General features: G+C 40.9%; 1 protein-coding gene across 1 annotated transcript in view; it reads right to left on the bottom strand.

The window, feature by feature from the left end:
* Positions 1-2,205: 2,205 nt before the first annotated feature.
* The window catches only part of TTYH1 (tweety family member 1), a 182,194-nt gene continuing 167,592 nt past the window's right edge, over positions 2,206-16,807 (bottom strand). The window contains exons 10-14 of the mRNA XM_044278176.1: positions 14,789-14,881; positions 14,355-14,497; positions 12,295-12,480; positions 9,592-9,670; positions 2,206-2,950 (exon numbers count right to left, since the gene is read on the bottom strand). Of these exons, the coding sequence (XP_044134111.1) occupies positions 2,867-2,950; positions 9,592-9,670; positions 12,295-12,480; positions 14,355-14,497; positions 14,789-14,881 (585 nt within the window). The 3' untranslated portion in view covers positions 2,206-2,866. The remainder of the gene's footprint in view (positions 2,951-9,591; positions 9,671-12,294; positions 12,481-14,354; positions 14,498-14,788; positions 14,882-16,807) is intronic.

Genomic DNA, 16,807 nt, shown 5'->3' with positions numbered 1-16,807 from the left:
ATGTGCATTTTTACTGAGGAGAGGATTCTTTCGGGCAACTCTGCCATAAAGCACAGATTGGTGAAGTGCTGCAATGACAGTCGACCTTCTGTAAGTTTCTCCTATCTGCAAAAAGGATTTTTGGAGCTCTGCCAGAGTGACCATCGGGTTTTTAATCACCTCTCTTACCTCTTACCAAGGCTTTCTTCCCTGATTAATTTGTTTGGTGGGGTGGCCAGCTCTAGCAAGAGTCCAGGTTATTCCAAATGTCTACCATTTTAGAATTATGGAGGCCACTGCGCCACTGGGAGCTTTCAGTGCAGCAGAAATATTGTTGTACCCTTCTCCATTTCTGTGCCTACACATAATCCTGTGTATTATCTGTACAGGCAGTTCTTTCCTCCTCTTGGCTTGGTTTTTGCTCTGATATGCATTGTTAACTATGAGACCTTATATAGACAGGGATCTATCTTTCCAAATCATGTCTAATAAACTGAAGTTACTACAGATGGACTCCAATCAAGGGGTAGAAACGTCTGAAAGATGATCAAGAGAAATCTGAAGCCCCCAGAGCAAAATTCCAGTTTTTTTCTTTTTAATAAATTTGCAAAAATGTCTAAAATTCTGTTTTCATTTTCTCATTATGACGTATTGGGGGCAGAATGGTATAGGATGAAGACTTTCTGAATGCACTGGAGGTCAAATGTACATAGAAGAATATGTGTGAAAAGTTTGGTGGTTGTGGAGCTATCTCATTGTCATTGCTGGTTAAGTGGTGGGTCCATGAAAACCGTTTTTTAAGCTATGCATAGAAGGTGGATTAAAGGAAACTGGATTTTGCACACTAAACTGCCAGTACCACATTTTTTGTATAAAAAAGAACTTACATGTAATACACAAATTACCCATTGTAAACAGTCATGGTCTCCTTGCTGTAATCACACCCATTGAGGCATAATTGACTTTCCAAAGATGGGTCAACATCAGGCTTTGAGTTGAACATGAACCTCTATCACTCACTATCTCTCACTGTGCATGTCCAAAGAGGAGGAATCAATGGCAAATGTGCAAGATTTCAGGAGCACTTCTGCTGATGTTAGGCCATCTTTTGAAAGGGCGTAATTGCGATTTATCGTGCCTTTACTTCAGATTTGGCTTCAAAAAGTCGCAAATCTGGCTTCAAAAAGTCGCAAAATAAGGACTTGTGCTCAAAAATGTTGAAACATGGGTGGGAAGGTGGACATGGTTAGCTATATTAATGATTTTCACTCTAGATTTGTCACTGAGACTTTTTTTTTAAAAGTCACACTCTCACTCCAGTAGGAGGATGGAGTAGAAAAACTCTAGTAGCTTTTCTAGACAAAAAAGGTTTAGGTTTTAAATTTATCAAACATACCATATTTGATAAACGTGGCATAAAGTACTCCAACACAGACTAAAGCAAAACTTAATTCAAATATTACCCGCATAATAAATCCCCTCATTCCACTATTGACACAAATGGCTCATACAGATGGCTAGTCAGGGATAATTAGCATATGGCATATAAGTTTGTTTTTTACTCTATGTATGTTTTCGCAAACTTTATACAATGGTGTGTCTATAAATTTGTATAAGGAAGGAATAACATGATTCTTTTTGTATAGTGTACAAAATCAAATCAACGTGTTCTCTTTAAATAAGGATAATATTTCCATAAGGTTCATTCCTTACAATAATAAAAAAAAGTTTTACATGGGTAAGCTACAGTAAAAATAGCCCTGTAGAGTTACGGCTGTAACTAAGTGATTGGACTATGACTTTTACCATCTGTGCCAGTGTATCCCAACCATGATTCACTGAAACCTTGGTGTCCATGCAACCTGGTCAGAAGACAGCAGCAGGTGTAGGAATAGCAAAATTAGTTCAACCTACTCGAGGATGCTTGGCATGGGGGCAGGCAAGACAAAATCATGGTCAGAATATAGATTTTAAAATGCTTTACCTGCCACCACACCAAGCATCTTTCAGGTGAGAATGGAAGTTGGAGTTCACTGGGAGAGGACAATTTTTCAGGAGTTCCCCTATGGTAATCTCTGTTCTGAAAGCATGTAATTTGCATCCTATGCAACCCTCTTGCCCAAATCTAGATATTGTGATACTTTGTATGTAAACCAAAATGTACAGACAGTTGATGCAAACAAGAATAAATTATTTTTTAAAATAAAGTGTGTTTTTCCCTTTTATTTCAAATCAGTGTAACATATGAGATAGTGTTAAAATGTTCTAATAAAAACAGATCCATCTGTGAAGGAAGGAGTTTTGCAGCAGCAATGTCCTTGATCCTTAACTCTACAATTAATTCTATGTCCTCCCCACTTCCATATTATGCACACATGCCAGTCAGTGTCAGAATCATTGGTCTCTCTATATCCAGTAATCCAAATATAAGAGTATAGGAGGCCTTCTCTATTTGATGATTTCCATTCCTTCTCTTTACAACAGCAGTTTTTTTTCTTCAGGAATGAACATCTTCACCACTTAGGTTCTTTCTGTGTCCTCCTAAAAATCCTCCTGTACAGACTCCCCACGGTGCCCCCTTTGGAAGTCAATTGCAAGGTCCAATGTATGTTAAAAGAAATATTGAACAAGTCTTTATGGGTAAAAAGAACATGAACCAATACAAAATATATAAAACTGAAGGCAGAGGAACAGTTCAGAGAAAATTACCCTGGCAACACAAGAGGGTAAGAATTTAATACCAAGCACAGGAAAGCTGAAGGGGTTTAGCACCCAAGTCTCCTTCCCAAATGAGGTTAAAGAGCACCAAGCTCAGTCTTTATTTTGTTTGTCTCTGTTAGTCATCTTTATAGCTTGGAGGGAAACTGAGGAGAGCAAAAGGAATCTTCTAAGATACAACTTCTGTTCGGCAATAAGTATCGGACTCTTCTTGGGTTGCACTGATGAACGATGTTCGCATGCTAGGGGAATACTGGTGGGATCCACGATAAAGATGAAGAAGGGAAAAGAAAAATGGAATTAGATAATACAGTAATTTCACTAACTTTTTCTTTATTATTAAAGCAATCCATTTAGTGTAACATAGGGGATGTAAGGTGCTCGGTTCTCTCCTTATTTGACCTCTTGCCATAGATCCACTAATTCTCGGTCCCCTCTGTTTTCAACTACCATGGCCTTCAGTTTCTCTTACCAGTCAGAGACATTACCCCTGCTCTCAAATTACCTAGTAGTGGACCCAAAGAATTTAAAATTTGGTAGTGAGGCTGATCGGTCTTTAGAACATCCATGGTTAGTTCGAACCTGCATGGAACTCTAAAGAAAGTACTGAAAGAGCTGTTTGTTCTCCCTTTGATCCAGCTATTAAATAGAAAAACCCTTTAAACAATAATTCACCAGTAAATGGAAAACCTTGAGTGGCCTCTGTCATTTTATTATTTCTAGTTAACCATTTTCATTGTTTTGGGGAAAATTTTGTCTTAAGCAATATAGCGACCATCTCGGCACCAACAGAGGTTGTCACCTAGCACCCAGTTACAGCAAGAGGGTATGTTGGCTGGGCACAGTATTATGAAGGCGTTTACAACTAGAGATAGCGCAAAGGGGAGAAACTTGGTAATACGGCATTGATGGAGAACACAATGATTTTCTTTTTAAATCAGAGGCATGTGGAGGTGCATTATGGCTCCATATACATTTTTGGGTGTTGCATAATGCATCCATAAAACATGTAGGCTATATAGGGTCAAGTGCATGAGCCCTAACTAAATAATGGTTCTAAAAGTGTGATGGCCACAGTGCCCCCTAAAAGACACAAGAATAACTACGGAGATAGCTAACTGCAATGTAACTCTTTGTTCCCTAGACTAAGTTTGGAAGGCAGGAGGTCTATTTTCAACAGCTCATACCAGTTTTCATATCTATAAAAATAAAATAATTGTGCACATAGACAATGTACACAATGGCTGCAGTACAGCAGTAAATACAAGATACAAGAACCCTCCTGCATTCTCCTGTATTGATGTCCTTATGACAGAGATAAAGTTGAATACTGCAGCTACGGCGGCAGTATTTTATGCTGGACTGGGGTATTTGGTTGTTTTGGGGCAGTATTTCGTGCTGCACTACAATATTGCTGGCCCGGCTTCTTATGCTGACCATTCAATCTGTCAATTTGGACCCCCCTACAACATAAGGTCACTTTTAGCTTTTTTTCCTGGGCCACTTTAAGTTCCCAGTTTGCCCCTGTGGGTTATAAATTGTACTAATGCTATATTGAATATAAAAAGAAATATGAGGCCATTAGCGCATATTTTGATTGATGCATTGGAGGCCATCTGCCCCAACAAGGCAACCACTTTTACAGCAGAGTATTGCTGGATGAGTTAATTTGGAAGCCTATGCCCAAGAAAAGATGAGTCATTATAGTGTAGGGTCCCAGCTATAAAAAGGATTGCTGAAAGCATCTACTTCAGGCACTGGTGCAGATACTTGACAGGGGCAGGACCATTAGAGTTTATAGTGTTATTGATACTACGTGTTACGGTACTTGATGAAGGTGACAGTCCAGCTCACTAACATGTAAGATCAATAAAGCTAGCAACTGCACTGGTCTTGCCTATCTCCACCAGTGCCAGAGGTACCTGCTATTTAACTATTTTATCTGCAATCCCTTGGTCTGTCTATCTATCTATCTATCTATCTATCTATCTATCTATCTATCTATCTATCTATCTATCTAGTTATCTCTATTAGTATATCTATCACTATCTCTCTATATGCATATCTATCTATCTATCTATCTATCTATCTATCTATCTATCTATCTATCTATCTATCACCTGCAGAGTTCTGTTGCATCTCATGTTTACTATCTATCACTTAATCATTGCCTACCCGTCCTCATGAGATGCATTTTATATTCTTGTTCTTTGAATCCCAGATTACGTTTTTCCCTTTCCACAATTCTCTGCATGCAATTCATTCGCTCTGCCTCTGTACGGTGTTCTCTATTTGACCTTGTTGATACGTCCCATCTGTCACATTGCCAGCTCTGTGATTTCCAGCTCGGCTATGCTCATTATCTGCTGCTTGATACTGCTTTGCTAGATTGCATTTTGAAACTGTTTAAATTCTGTGCTTTCCAACTGATTTAAGTATAAAAAACATTACATTACAGTGAAATATATGTTGCTGCTGTGTTATATTAGAAAATGGAAAGGGGCCGTGGCAGATTTTTAAGTTATTACCTACCCACAGGATAGGGGATAACTAACTGATTAATGGGGGAGGGGGGGGGGGGCGGCGCCCACTGGGATCCCCACCATTCCTGAAAACAGGGGTCCCCTGCACATGCACCCTACTGCTCCCTTCATTCTCTATTAGACTGATGGAAATAGACCATTCCCCCCACCGCCCCAGAAATAGCTGAGTCAATGCTATTTCCTGAACATCATTATAGGGTTAGGCTACTTTCATACTAGCGTTTTTTGCGGATCCATCATGGATCTGAAAAAATTCTTCCATTACAATAATACAACCGCATGCATCCGTCATGAACAGATTGAGTTGTATTATGTCTTCTATAGCCATGACAGATCTGTCTTGAACACCATGGAAAGTCAATGGGAGACGGATCCATTTTCTATTGTGCCAGGTTGTGTCAGAGAAAACGGATCCAACCCCAATGACTTACATCGTGGCTCAGTTTCGTCAAGCGGACAGCAAAACGCTGCAGGCAGCGTTTTGGTGTCCGCTTTCAGGGCGGAATGGAGACTGAACGGATCTCACAAATGGAAATCCAAAACACTAGGGTAAAAGTAGCCTTAGCCATTTAGCCTGAGCTGTTCTTAGCAGCATTTAGAGATATGCTTTACAGCAGCCATCATGGGAGATAGACACAATGGATAGGATGGAAAATCATTGACTTCTATGGGACAATTTTCTAGGCATGCTTTATGACCTGTGCAGCGGTCAGAAGGGAGTAGATAAGCTGTGATATCACATATTGTGGTTAGTGGATCCTATGTTATCAATAGGTGATATTTGTCATTCTAATCCTGCCTACAATGGTAGAGAGATGACTACTGAAAATTGATCTGCACAGACTACGGAGTGGAGTCTATTATTAGACAGGGTGAAAACTGCAGGATTTTTTTAAATATAGATAGTGAAATTAAAAATATCAACAAAAATTGTTTAAAAATATGAAAAATGCTATGAAAAAGGCATGTTCGGTCTTATAGTAAATGATCGCAGCTTCAAGTTCCTTAGTGGGAACTAATGTTTAAAAAAGTTAAAGGGTTCTCTAGTTTGTTTAAACTGATGATCTATCCTGTGGATAGATCATCAGCATCTGACCGGCGGGGGTCCGACACCCGGGACAACCGCTGATCAGCTGTTTGAGAAGGCAGCGGCGCTCCAGCAGCACCGCGGCCTTCTCATTGTTTACCGCAGGCCCAGTGACGTCACGACTAGTATCACTGGCCTGGGCGCGGCTAAGCTCTGTTCACTTGAATGGAGCTTAGCCCCGCCCAGGCCAGTTGATACTAGTCGTGATGTCACTGGGCCTGTGGTAAACAGTGAGAAGGCCGCGGCGCTGCCTTCTCAAACAGCTGATTGGCGGGTGTCCCGGGTGTAGGACCCCCGCAGGTCAGATGCTGATGATTTATCCAGATGATAGATTATCAGTTTTAGGGTCCATTCACACGTCCGTTGTTTCTTTCCTGATCTGTTCCGTTTTTTGCGGAACAGATCTCGACCAGATCTGGACCCATTCATTTTCAATGGGTCCTGAAAAAAATCAGCACAATGTCAGATTTTTTTTCAGGACCCATTGAAAATGAATGGGTCCAGATCTGGTCCGCAAAAAACGGAACAGATCAGGAAAGAAACAACGGACGTGTGAATGGACCCTAAACAAACTGCAGAACCCCTTTAATTACAAAAAATATTTTACTGTTTTAAACATTTAAAAAAACACATAAAGGCACTGTCACATTTGTAAGGACATACAGAACTAGAAAAGCTACAATTTCTGGGGAAATTGTGTGAATTGTTCTTGCCTCCACCAGTAGTCTACAACTGGAGTGGGCGGAGTAACTGGGTGGAGTGGCTTAGGTAACTGTTGTGTGGTTGGAGTGGCTAGAGTAACTGTGGAAAGGTTGGACTGGGCAGAGTAACTTTATGGAGTGGGCAGAGTAACTGTGTGGAGTGTTTGGAGTGAGTAAAGATAGTAAACATTACACTAACCAATTGATTTAACAAATTTAAAAAGTTCACATGGCAAGCTTGATAGAGTGAGAAATGCATTTCAACTTTTATTTATTTATATAGCACATTTAATTGCAATGTTGTTGCCCAAAGTGCTTCACAGTTACATTAAAACATACATTTATAAAAACATTAGCAGCCGATTTGTGTAGGTGCGCTTGAAAATGAGGGAGTGGTGGCAGTTTACAAATCATGTCCTGATTTTTTAGCTCACACTCTAGCTTTTGTCACTCTGCTGGCTGCTCACACACCTGGGTTCCTATGGCAACTCACTCTATAGCAAGGACAGAGAAGAGCGGTTAAAAACAAACTGCTCCAACTTGCTCACTTCACTGGCGGTTGCCATCTTCAAACGGTTGTAGTTTAAAAATTATAAATCCTACAGCAAAGAGCTTTATATTGTGAGAATCACAAGACCCAGACCTACATAGTATATCTCTGACATATTAAAAATGAAGGCACAGTTGCAGTTTAGAAATTGCCCTTCAAATTTGAGGTGGCTAGAGTGGAGTTTCAATGATTGTCGATGGGCGGCGTGAGTTGCAAATAAATGGTCATATTGTGAAAACTATCAGGACTATGGCTTAGCCGTGGACATTTTTAATGGCAGCAGGGATAGCTAAAAAAATTAATATAAGATTTGTGTAGGTGGGCTTGAAAATTAGGGAGTGGTGGCAGTTTCGAAATCATGTCCTGATTTTTCAGCTCACACTCTAGTTTTTGTCAGCTCCCACTCTAGTTTTGAACATTCCACCATTCATTCCTATGGGACGAATTTTGCCACAAAAACGCCGATATTTCGTGAACCATTCGGCAAAATGTTCCACAAAGTAATAGCACACCAATCAGGAACAAGCCGCACATTTCGGTATATTACTGTCTATGTAGTGTAAAAACTGTGGGAGGAGTTAGGGTGGTAAATTTGGCTATAATAAGAATATATATATATATATGTGAGATAACAGTAAGTGGTTTTGCCATGCAAGAACACCTAATAATGTTAGCATATTATTTATACCACTGGGGAAATGGCATAACAAAAACAGTGATGGGGGATTAGCTTTTTGTCCATTCCCCCTAAAAATTTATAAAAATGAGTCAATAAATTATATGTAACCCAAAAAGGCGCAAATAAAATCTACAACTCATTCTGGAAACAATAAATAAAACAATCCCTCACAAGACTACTTAAATAGAAAAATGTATGCCTCTGAATGCGATGTCACTATGGACCTCAAATGCCTTAAAGGGGCTATCCAAGTTCTATAATGCTCCCCATTTGCCCCTCACAGAGGTTGTAATTGTATGCTTCTAATATCGGCCCGGGCCGCTGTTGCATCTCCCCATCGCACGGATGAAAACATCCAGCCCGGGGGGGTGGGCAGCCAATAGCAAACCGCGACAGGCACGCGTCTCCCTAGAATCGCGGGTGATGCTAGGGAGGTGCGTTCCTGGCGCGACCTGCTATTGGCTAACCCTCCGCGCAACGGGGAGATGTAGTGACAGCCGTGCCAGTATGAGAAGCGATGCGGGTGCCGGGGTTGTAAGTACAACCTCTGTGATAGGCCCAGGCATATAGGGCAGCATTATAGAACTTGGATAACCCTTTTAACATGTGAATTAGACCTAAGGAACAAAAACCTCAACAAACCTCACCATAGATGTTATCTTCCTTTCAACTTGAGTTTGGAGATGTGGGATACTGATTTTAAATGCTGAGAATAATTAAATATAATTTGATATTTTAAAACAAACCATGTTTCACTCGAGTCGTCATGTTTTATTCATGTGTTTTTATAAATGTGAGCCTTGTTAGAAGAAGGATTCAAAGTAGATGTTTGGACAGATATTTCCATCAACTTTATTGAAAACACATAGGCTCGGCTGTGTCAAACTTTTGCAGAATCTACTGATGTGTCCGGAAATTGCTTAAATTACAATCCCCCAGTAAGTTAGCAGGAGAAGCAATCCAATATTAGAGCAGCTTTTTTGGACAATTAAAATTACATCCATCATTTAGCCCATTGGTTCATTGCAAGCTGTGTACAGTAGCAGCAGCAGACCAACAGTTTGGGCACTGCCCCAGGTCATAGAACATTATAGGGGTTGGACCTCTGTTTTTATATATCCTGGCTATCTGAAGCTGCCACTAGGGGGAGCCTACGGCATACAGTTAATACACAGCAAATTATTTGGGGGACCTTTATATCAGTAGATATTGTATCAGAGCAGCAGGCATCTATAATTCTCTAATATTTTCCCATAGCCTCTTCAAAGATGAATCTTTGCTGAAACAACATACAAAATGCATAAAAAAATAACTCTAACAGTATTTATACTTACAGAAGGGGGCGGGGACTGCCTCTCAATCAAGGGGACATTTTCATATCGAGGATTGCCACTGAACAAACCGCTTTGATTCCTAGAGGGAGAAAAAAGGGGAGACACAAAAGCTCATAACAAAACAGGAAAACATCCATTTGTGAGAAGTATGTCTGTATGATGTAGTGCTGTATCTGGTATTTATACCGCATCTATGTATCTTTTTTGGATATATTTTAGATTTATCTTTTGTAGGTGTTTAATATTGATTACCTATCCTCAGGATAGGTCATCAATATCAGATCAGCGAGGGTCCAAATCCTGAGCCCCCCCCCGCCAATCAGCTGTTGGGGATGTTGTCCATTGGATAAGGGCCATGCTTGGCATTACAGCTCAGTCCCATTCATTTGAATAGGACTGAGTTGCACCTAGACCATGTCATTGATGAACATACATAAAAGGCACAAGTAGAGGGCACGGCTCTTCAAACAGCTGATTGGCTGGGGTGCCTGGAGTCTGACCACCCACCAATCAGATATGCCCCATCATATTGATAGGCGATCAATATAAAAATCTTGGACCACCCCTTTAACTTGCTAACATTTTATTTTGTATATCGCCTATATATGTGAATCAAAGCTATTGTTCTATGTATATTTTTTATTGCAACATTTATCTAATACAGATTAAATAGGTTTATAAGGTTCAACAAATATTTCATAAACAGTGCCACTGTTACCCAGGGCGTGTGTGTTGTGCCATTCAAGTGAATGGAGCTGAGCTGCCATAGCAAAAATTGTAGTGGGCAAAAGTAGCACTTTTTCTGGAAATGTATTTTACTTACATAGCGTTGACATATTCCGCAGCGCTTTACAGATGTTATCATGACTGGCTATCCCCAGTGGGACTCACAATCTAGATTTCCTATGTCTTTGGGAGAAAACCGGAAACCCACACAAGAACAAGCACCATGCAGATGTTGTCCTTGGTCAATCTGAACCTAGGACGCATCACTGCAAGGCACCAGTGCTAACCAGCCACCGTGCTGTCCCTGGAAATTATACATTTTCTGATTTAGTCTCTACTTAAATGGAATCTGTCCCCAGGTAATTCACTGTGCCTTGTAGGCGTGGGCCCAGGCCAATCTGTCCCCCCTTGTTCCTCTTGCTTTCTCTAGCAGTCCCTCCCTCTCCTTCCTGGTTGACAGGGCCTGGTTTCAGCACTGGCATCTTGCCTCATCCTGTCAGTTAAGAAGAAACAGGATCTAGCACAGGAAACAGGAGGCGCAAGGGTGGACAGAGTTGCTTGGGCCCGCCCTCTGTGCACTTAACTCTGTGCACTTAACTGAACAAACCGCTTTGATTCCTAGAAGGAAGATTAAAGGGGAGACAGAAAAGATCAACTTTTTCTCCAGCATGAAGAAGTGAAAGGTATCATTATGTTCAAATGCACTAGCCCTACAAGGCATTGTGCCTGATCTAACTGTGAATTGCCTGACAATAGACTCCCTATAAACAGTTTTCTGACCAGATGGCGATAGGCTATTCCTAGAATGTCTGATCAGCAGCATTCTGGCCACTGGAACCCCCTCAGTACCTAGAATGAAGATGTCTCTGTCCAGTGTTACAATTCTATACACAACACTACGATGGGCCTTCTCCACTGGTTCCCACACTAATAACATTATAGGAAGTAGGTTCCTCCTTGTGCAACTCTTGCTTGATTAGTAGGGAATTGCATTTCTAGCATCTCTTTGGTATCTCCTTGCATTTCTAGCATCTCTTTGGCATCTCCTTGCATTTGTAGCATCTCCTTGGTTGTGATTAATAGAGCAGGGAAGCCGCAGGGATAGTTCATTTCTAGCTGGTGCCTGAAAATCTGTCAGCAGAACACAGGCTGCTCTTTACAGCAGCCTGCACTACATATAGTATGTACAGGACTTTTCTAAAGCAACGCACGGTATGCCTATTGATGTGCTGTAGGAACACCGAATGTAATACCCTATGACATATACTGAATGTATTGGAATTTAACCCCTTAATACCCCAGTATACGGTAATGTAGCCAAAAGTCAATTGGCTGGATTATGTTTGGGACAAATTTGTAATGTACGTCTGGAAAATCCTTACACTTTATGGTCTCAAACCAGCAGACATGGGCATCAATGTGTTAGTTTAGCCACTTTAAAGGGCAAACCTGACGAGATGCAGGTACTCTGCCACTAGCAGCATATCGGACACATTTCTGCCGCTGTAATGGTATGATCAAAGGGCCAGAGGCATAGCTGTAGGGGGTGCAGAGGTGGCCATCATACCCAATGCCCGAGATGGCCCAAAACCCCTATTGTCACCTAAGACATGAAACATGGCAGGTGGGGGACGGGGGCTGTTTCAGATTTTGCTTTGGGGTGATGCCTCTGCAGAGAGTAACCATATGCTACAATTGAAGGGGAGGGAGCACGTCTTACAGTTCCTATATTAATATGTCACTATATGGAAATATTATAAAAGCCCGCTTTTTCTAAGATCTAATTGTTCCAGTCATACACGATAAGCTTCAAATGTTTTTTTTTTTTATCTATATTGTGCTAACATTAAGAGCAGAGCACAGCAGCATTCGACTGCGGGTCTCTCTGCAGGAATAACAAATTAATATTGTTAATGGCTTTTTTAAGGAAAAAAAAAGCCCCCATGTGGCTGCCGGCCTGTGTCTGCGGCTACTCACATGTACTGTGAGACGGGGGCGTTGGATATAGGCGGGGCCGAGACCCGCACGCTGTTGTGGCTGCCGCAGCTACTGCTGTAACTATAGAAACTGGGCAGGTGCGGTCTGCCTGCCGTGCGCAGCATCTCTCTACGTGCCTGGGGGTTAAAAGGGTCGTCCTCGTCCATATCATCATAATCCAGGTCCCTGGAACCAAGAAGAAACAGTTTTCGATCACTATAGTTTAAACACTAAGCATACATCACAAATGCAGATATGCTCATGATCACCGATTCACTCTGCATGTTGATAATAAATATTGGTTTGGCCTACAAATTGGCTACATCAAATAAACTGGTGTGGAGCTGGTTTTGGAAGAGAGCAGCCGTGCAAGGAAGAGTCCTGCCGTTGTGTTTACTGCCGGTCAGTATGAAGATAAAAATTACAGTAGAATCAGCATCATACACCGCTTACGCTGATTTGGGGGGTGTTTTGGAGCTGACAGATTCCCTATAAAACCACGTTAACACAACAGATTTTTCATTGAAGATTTTGGCACACTGTCCACACCAAAATTTGTGTGGAGCCTGCTCTCTACCCACCTTCTATTATTTTCAATGGAAAATCCACGCTATAGTTCATATGGAGCATTTTTTTCTCATGTGTTTATTTTAATCCAAATTGCAGAACACATCCTTGGTGTGGATTCCATATTGAAATTCCCATTGAAATCAATGGGAAGCCTACAAACCATATCAAAATTCACACCAAAAATTGCTTCAAACAAATAACTGCATTAAAAAAACTGCATGGAAAATGCATAGAATTGTGATGCTGATTCCGCTCCTAAATTTTCAACGTACTAATATAAACGTATGAAAGTAACTATGAAACTTTGTAATATATCTTATCAGAAAATGCATTTATCTCCACTTATCAGTCCCCCCCCCAAAAAAAGAATATTCTCTGTCTTGAGAACATTCTCTCTATAGACTCGTTCCATAGGCTTCTACAAGCAGCATGTAATCTGATTATTTAGTGAGCTGAAAGTCTGTTTCACCCTCTCAAGATGCAGAATATAGGGGGAGAGAGCCTGAAAAGTGGAGAAAGAGGCATTTTTTTCTCTGATAAAATATATGACAAAGTTTTATTGTATCACCATTTACTATTGACCTATGCAAGGTTTATTGAAAGCACAGTGACCATTTAAAGCTCTTTTCTGTATCTAAAAATATACTGTGTATCTACATATATATCAATTCGTAAAGGTAATCTGTCAGCAACAAGACACCCCTAAACTAAAGTAAGCGGCGTATAGTGTAAATGGCGCTTAGTCTGATTATGTAATTTTTATCATCATACTCACTTTCATCCTGATGCTGTGCTCCCACAAACCAGCAGTAACATACATTGTGAAGACTCCTCTTTGAGTCCTCTCCATCTCCTCTACACCGTGTATCTCCACATCCCTACGTCCATTCCGCAAAAAAGATAGAGCATGTCCTAGGCATTTCTATCATAGGGCTGGCAAAATGCAGAACGCACACGGCCACAAAACACATGCAGGCCGCAAAACACATACGGTCGTCTGAATCAGCCCTTATGGGCATGAGCGTGGGAGTCCTCTCCATACATTATACTGCTAGTTTGTTGGAGCAGAGCATCAGCACACAAGTGAATATGAATATAAAAATTACATAACCAGACTCCGCTTCACTTACACTGTACACCGCATACTCTAGTTGGTGGGCTGTTTCAGGGCTTACAGATTCACTTTAAGAGTCATATAAAAAAAAATGACAAAGTATCTTGCATGACCTTGTTTCTCATATAATGCTCTACATATGCTTAAAACTGCATAGCCATTCATCCTATAATCTAATAATCCTGTTCTGCATTAATAAAGCAATCTAAGAGATGACTGCATGCACTCTCATTTATTAGATAAAGAATATCTGGGGGAATGGGAGTCAGTCACGCCATGAATAGTGCTAACCAAGCCAACCATGAATCAGGCAGTATGATGGTGTCACGGATTAAGGGTGTAAGAAGAGTCAATCAAGCCTCTTGGTGCCACCTACCTGTTCTGAAACCGTTTCCATGCACGGGGCAGACTGCATACAGCAGCCGTAAAAGAGAGAGCGGAAAGGAAAGAGAATAGTAATAGAAACAGGATTCCTTCCATGCCATCATAACATAGTCCTTTGAGGGCATCTACATAGTCCTAAAAAAAATAAGCAGAAATTCAAGATACATTCTCAAATTTACTACTAGCCTTTTAAAATAGACACTAGTGTAAACCGTATATATATATATATGTATATATATATATCTATATATACATTATATCGGGATGTCAGTGCTCTAACTACATTGTACAAATACAGTAGCTATGAGGCTACATTGTGATGCAGACTGATCTGCTAAGATCTACCCCACCCCTCACACGGAAGAAAGCTTGTAGTAGGAGATTTGTTATGCTTATGCTATAGACACATTTTCTGGGTTCTCTTACCTTATGGAGCCCACGACAGTTCAAGAGAGCTACGAGATGGTGGAAGTTCCCCTCTGTTGTATTCAGCATGGCTTGGACCACTAGTAAGTGTCTCTGGTTGGAAAGTAAAGACATAAATAGTTCATATCTTTTACATGGGCTGATAATCGACTGTATTGTATAAAAAGTAATTTCTAATTCAAAGCTGCATTAGGGCTCATACACATAACCATATTTTGCATTTGTGTCCGATCCACATATTTTGTGGCTTGCACATGGACCCATTTATTTCTATGGGTCTGCAAAAGGAACGGACAGCACACGGATGACATCCCGCATCTGTATGTCCATTCGGCAAATGTTCTATACTTGTCTGTATTGCAGATAAGAATATTAATTTCTACAAACCGGATTCCCAAAAAGTTGGGACACTATACAAATCGTGAATAAAAACTGAATGCAATGATGTGGAGGTGCCAACTTCTAATATTTTATTCAGAATAGAACATAAATCACGGAACAAAAGTCTAAACTGAGAAAATGTACCATTTTAAGGGAACAATATGTTGAATCAGAATTTCATGGTGTCAACAAATCCCCAAAAAGTTGGGACAAGGCCATTTTCACCACTGTGTGGCATCTCCCCTTCTTCTTACAACACTCAACAGACGTCTGGGGACCGAGGAGACCAGTTTCTCAAGTTTAGAAATAGGAATGCTCTCCCATTCTTGTCTAATACAGGCCTCTAACTGTTCAATCGTCTTGGGCCTTCTTTGTTGCACCTTCCTCTTTATGATGCGCCAAATGTTCTCTATAGGTGAAAGATCTGGACTGCAGACTGGCCATTTCAGTACCCAGATCCTTCTCCTACGCAGCCATGATGTTGTGATTGATGCAGAATGTGGTCTGGCATAATCTTGTTGAAAAATGCAGGGTCTTCCCTGAAAGAGATGACGTCTGGATGGGAGCATATGTTGTTCTAGAACCTGAATATATTTTTCTGCATTGATGGTGCCTTTCCAGACATGCAAGCTGCCCATGCCACACGCACTCATGCAACCCCATACCATCAGAGATGCAGGCTTCTGAACTGAGCGTTGATAACAACTTGGGTTGTCCTTGTCCTCTTTGGTCCAGATGACATGGTGTCCCAGATTTCCAAATAAAACTTTGAATCATGACTCGTCTGACCACAGAACAGTCTTCCATTTTGCCACACTCCATTTTAAATGATCCCTGGCCCAGTGAAAACGCCTGAGCTTGTGGATCTTGCTTAGAAATGGCTTCTTCTTTGCACTGTAGAGTTTCAACTGGCAACAGCGGATGGCACGGTGGATTGTGTTCACTGACAATGGTTTCTGGAAGTATTCCTGAGCCCATTCTGTGATTTCCTTTACAGTAGCATTCCTGTTTGTGGTGCAGTGTCGTTTAAGGGCCCGGAGATCACGGGCATCCAGTATGGTTTTACGGCCTTGACCCTTACGCACAGAGATTGTTCCAGATTCTCTGAATCTTCGGATGATGTTATGCACAGTTGATGATGATAGATGCAAAGTCTTTGCAATTTTTCGCTGGGTAACACCTTTCTGATATTGCTCCACTATCTTTCTGCGCAACATTGTGGGAATTGGTGATCCTCTACCCATCTTGGCTTCTGAGAGACACTGCCACTCTGAGAAGCTCTTTTTTATACCCAATCATGTTGCCAATTGACCTAATTAGTGTTAATTGGTCTCCCAGCTCTTTGTTATGCTCAAATTTACTTTTTCCAGCCTCTTATTGCTACTTGTCCCAACTTTTGGGGGATTTGTTCACACCGTGAAAATTTAAATCAACGTATTTTTCCTTTAAAATGATACATTTACTCGGATTAAACGTTTGATCTGTCATCTACGTTCTATTACAAATAAAATATTGACATTTGCCATCTCCACATCATTGCATTCAGTTTTTATTCACAATTTGTTTAGTGTCCCAACTTTTTTGGAATACGGTTTGTATTTATGGAAGTGAGAAAATGCAGATTGCACATGGAATGTA

This window comes from Bufo gargarizans, chromosome 2 (genome assembly GCF_014858855.1).
Source record: "Bufo gargarizans isolate SCDJY-AF-19 chromosome 2, ASM1485885v1, whole genome shotgun sequence".
NCBI lineage: Eukaryota > Metazoa > Chordata > Amphibia > Anura > Bufonidae > Bufo > Bufo gargarizans.
Note: the sequence above shows the minus strand (reverse complement) of the source record. Positions and strands in the feature narration are given on the sequence as shown.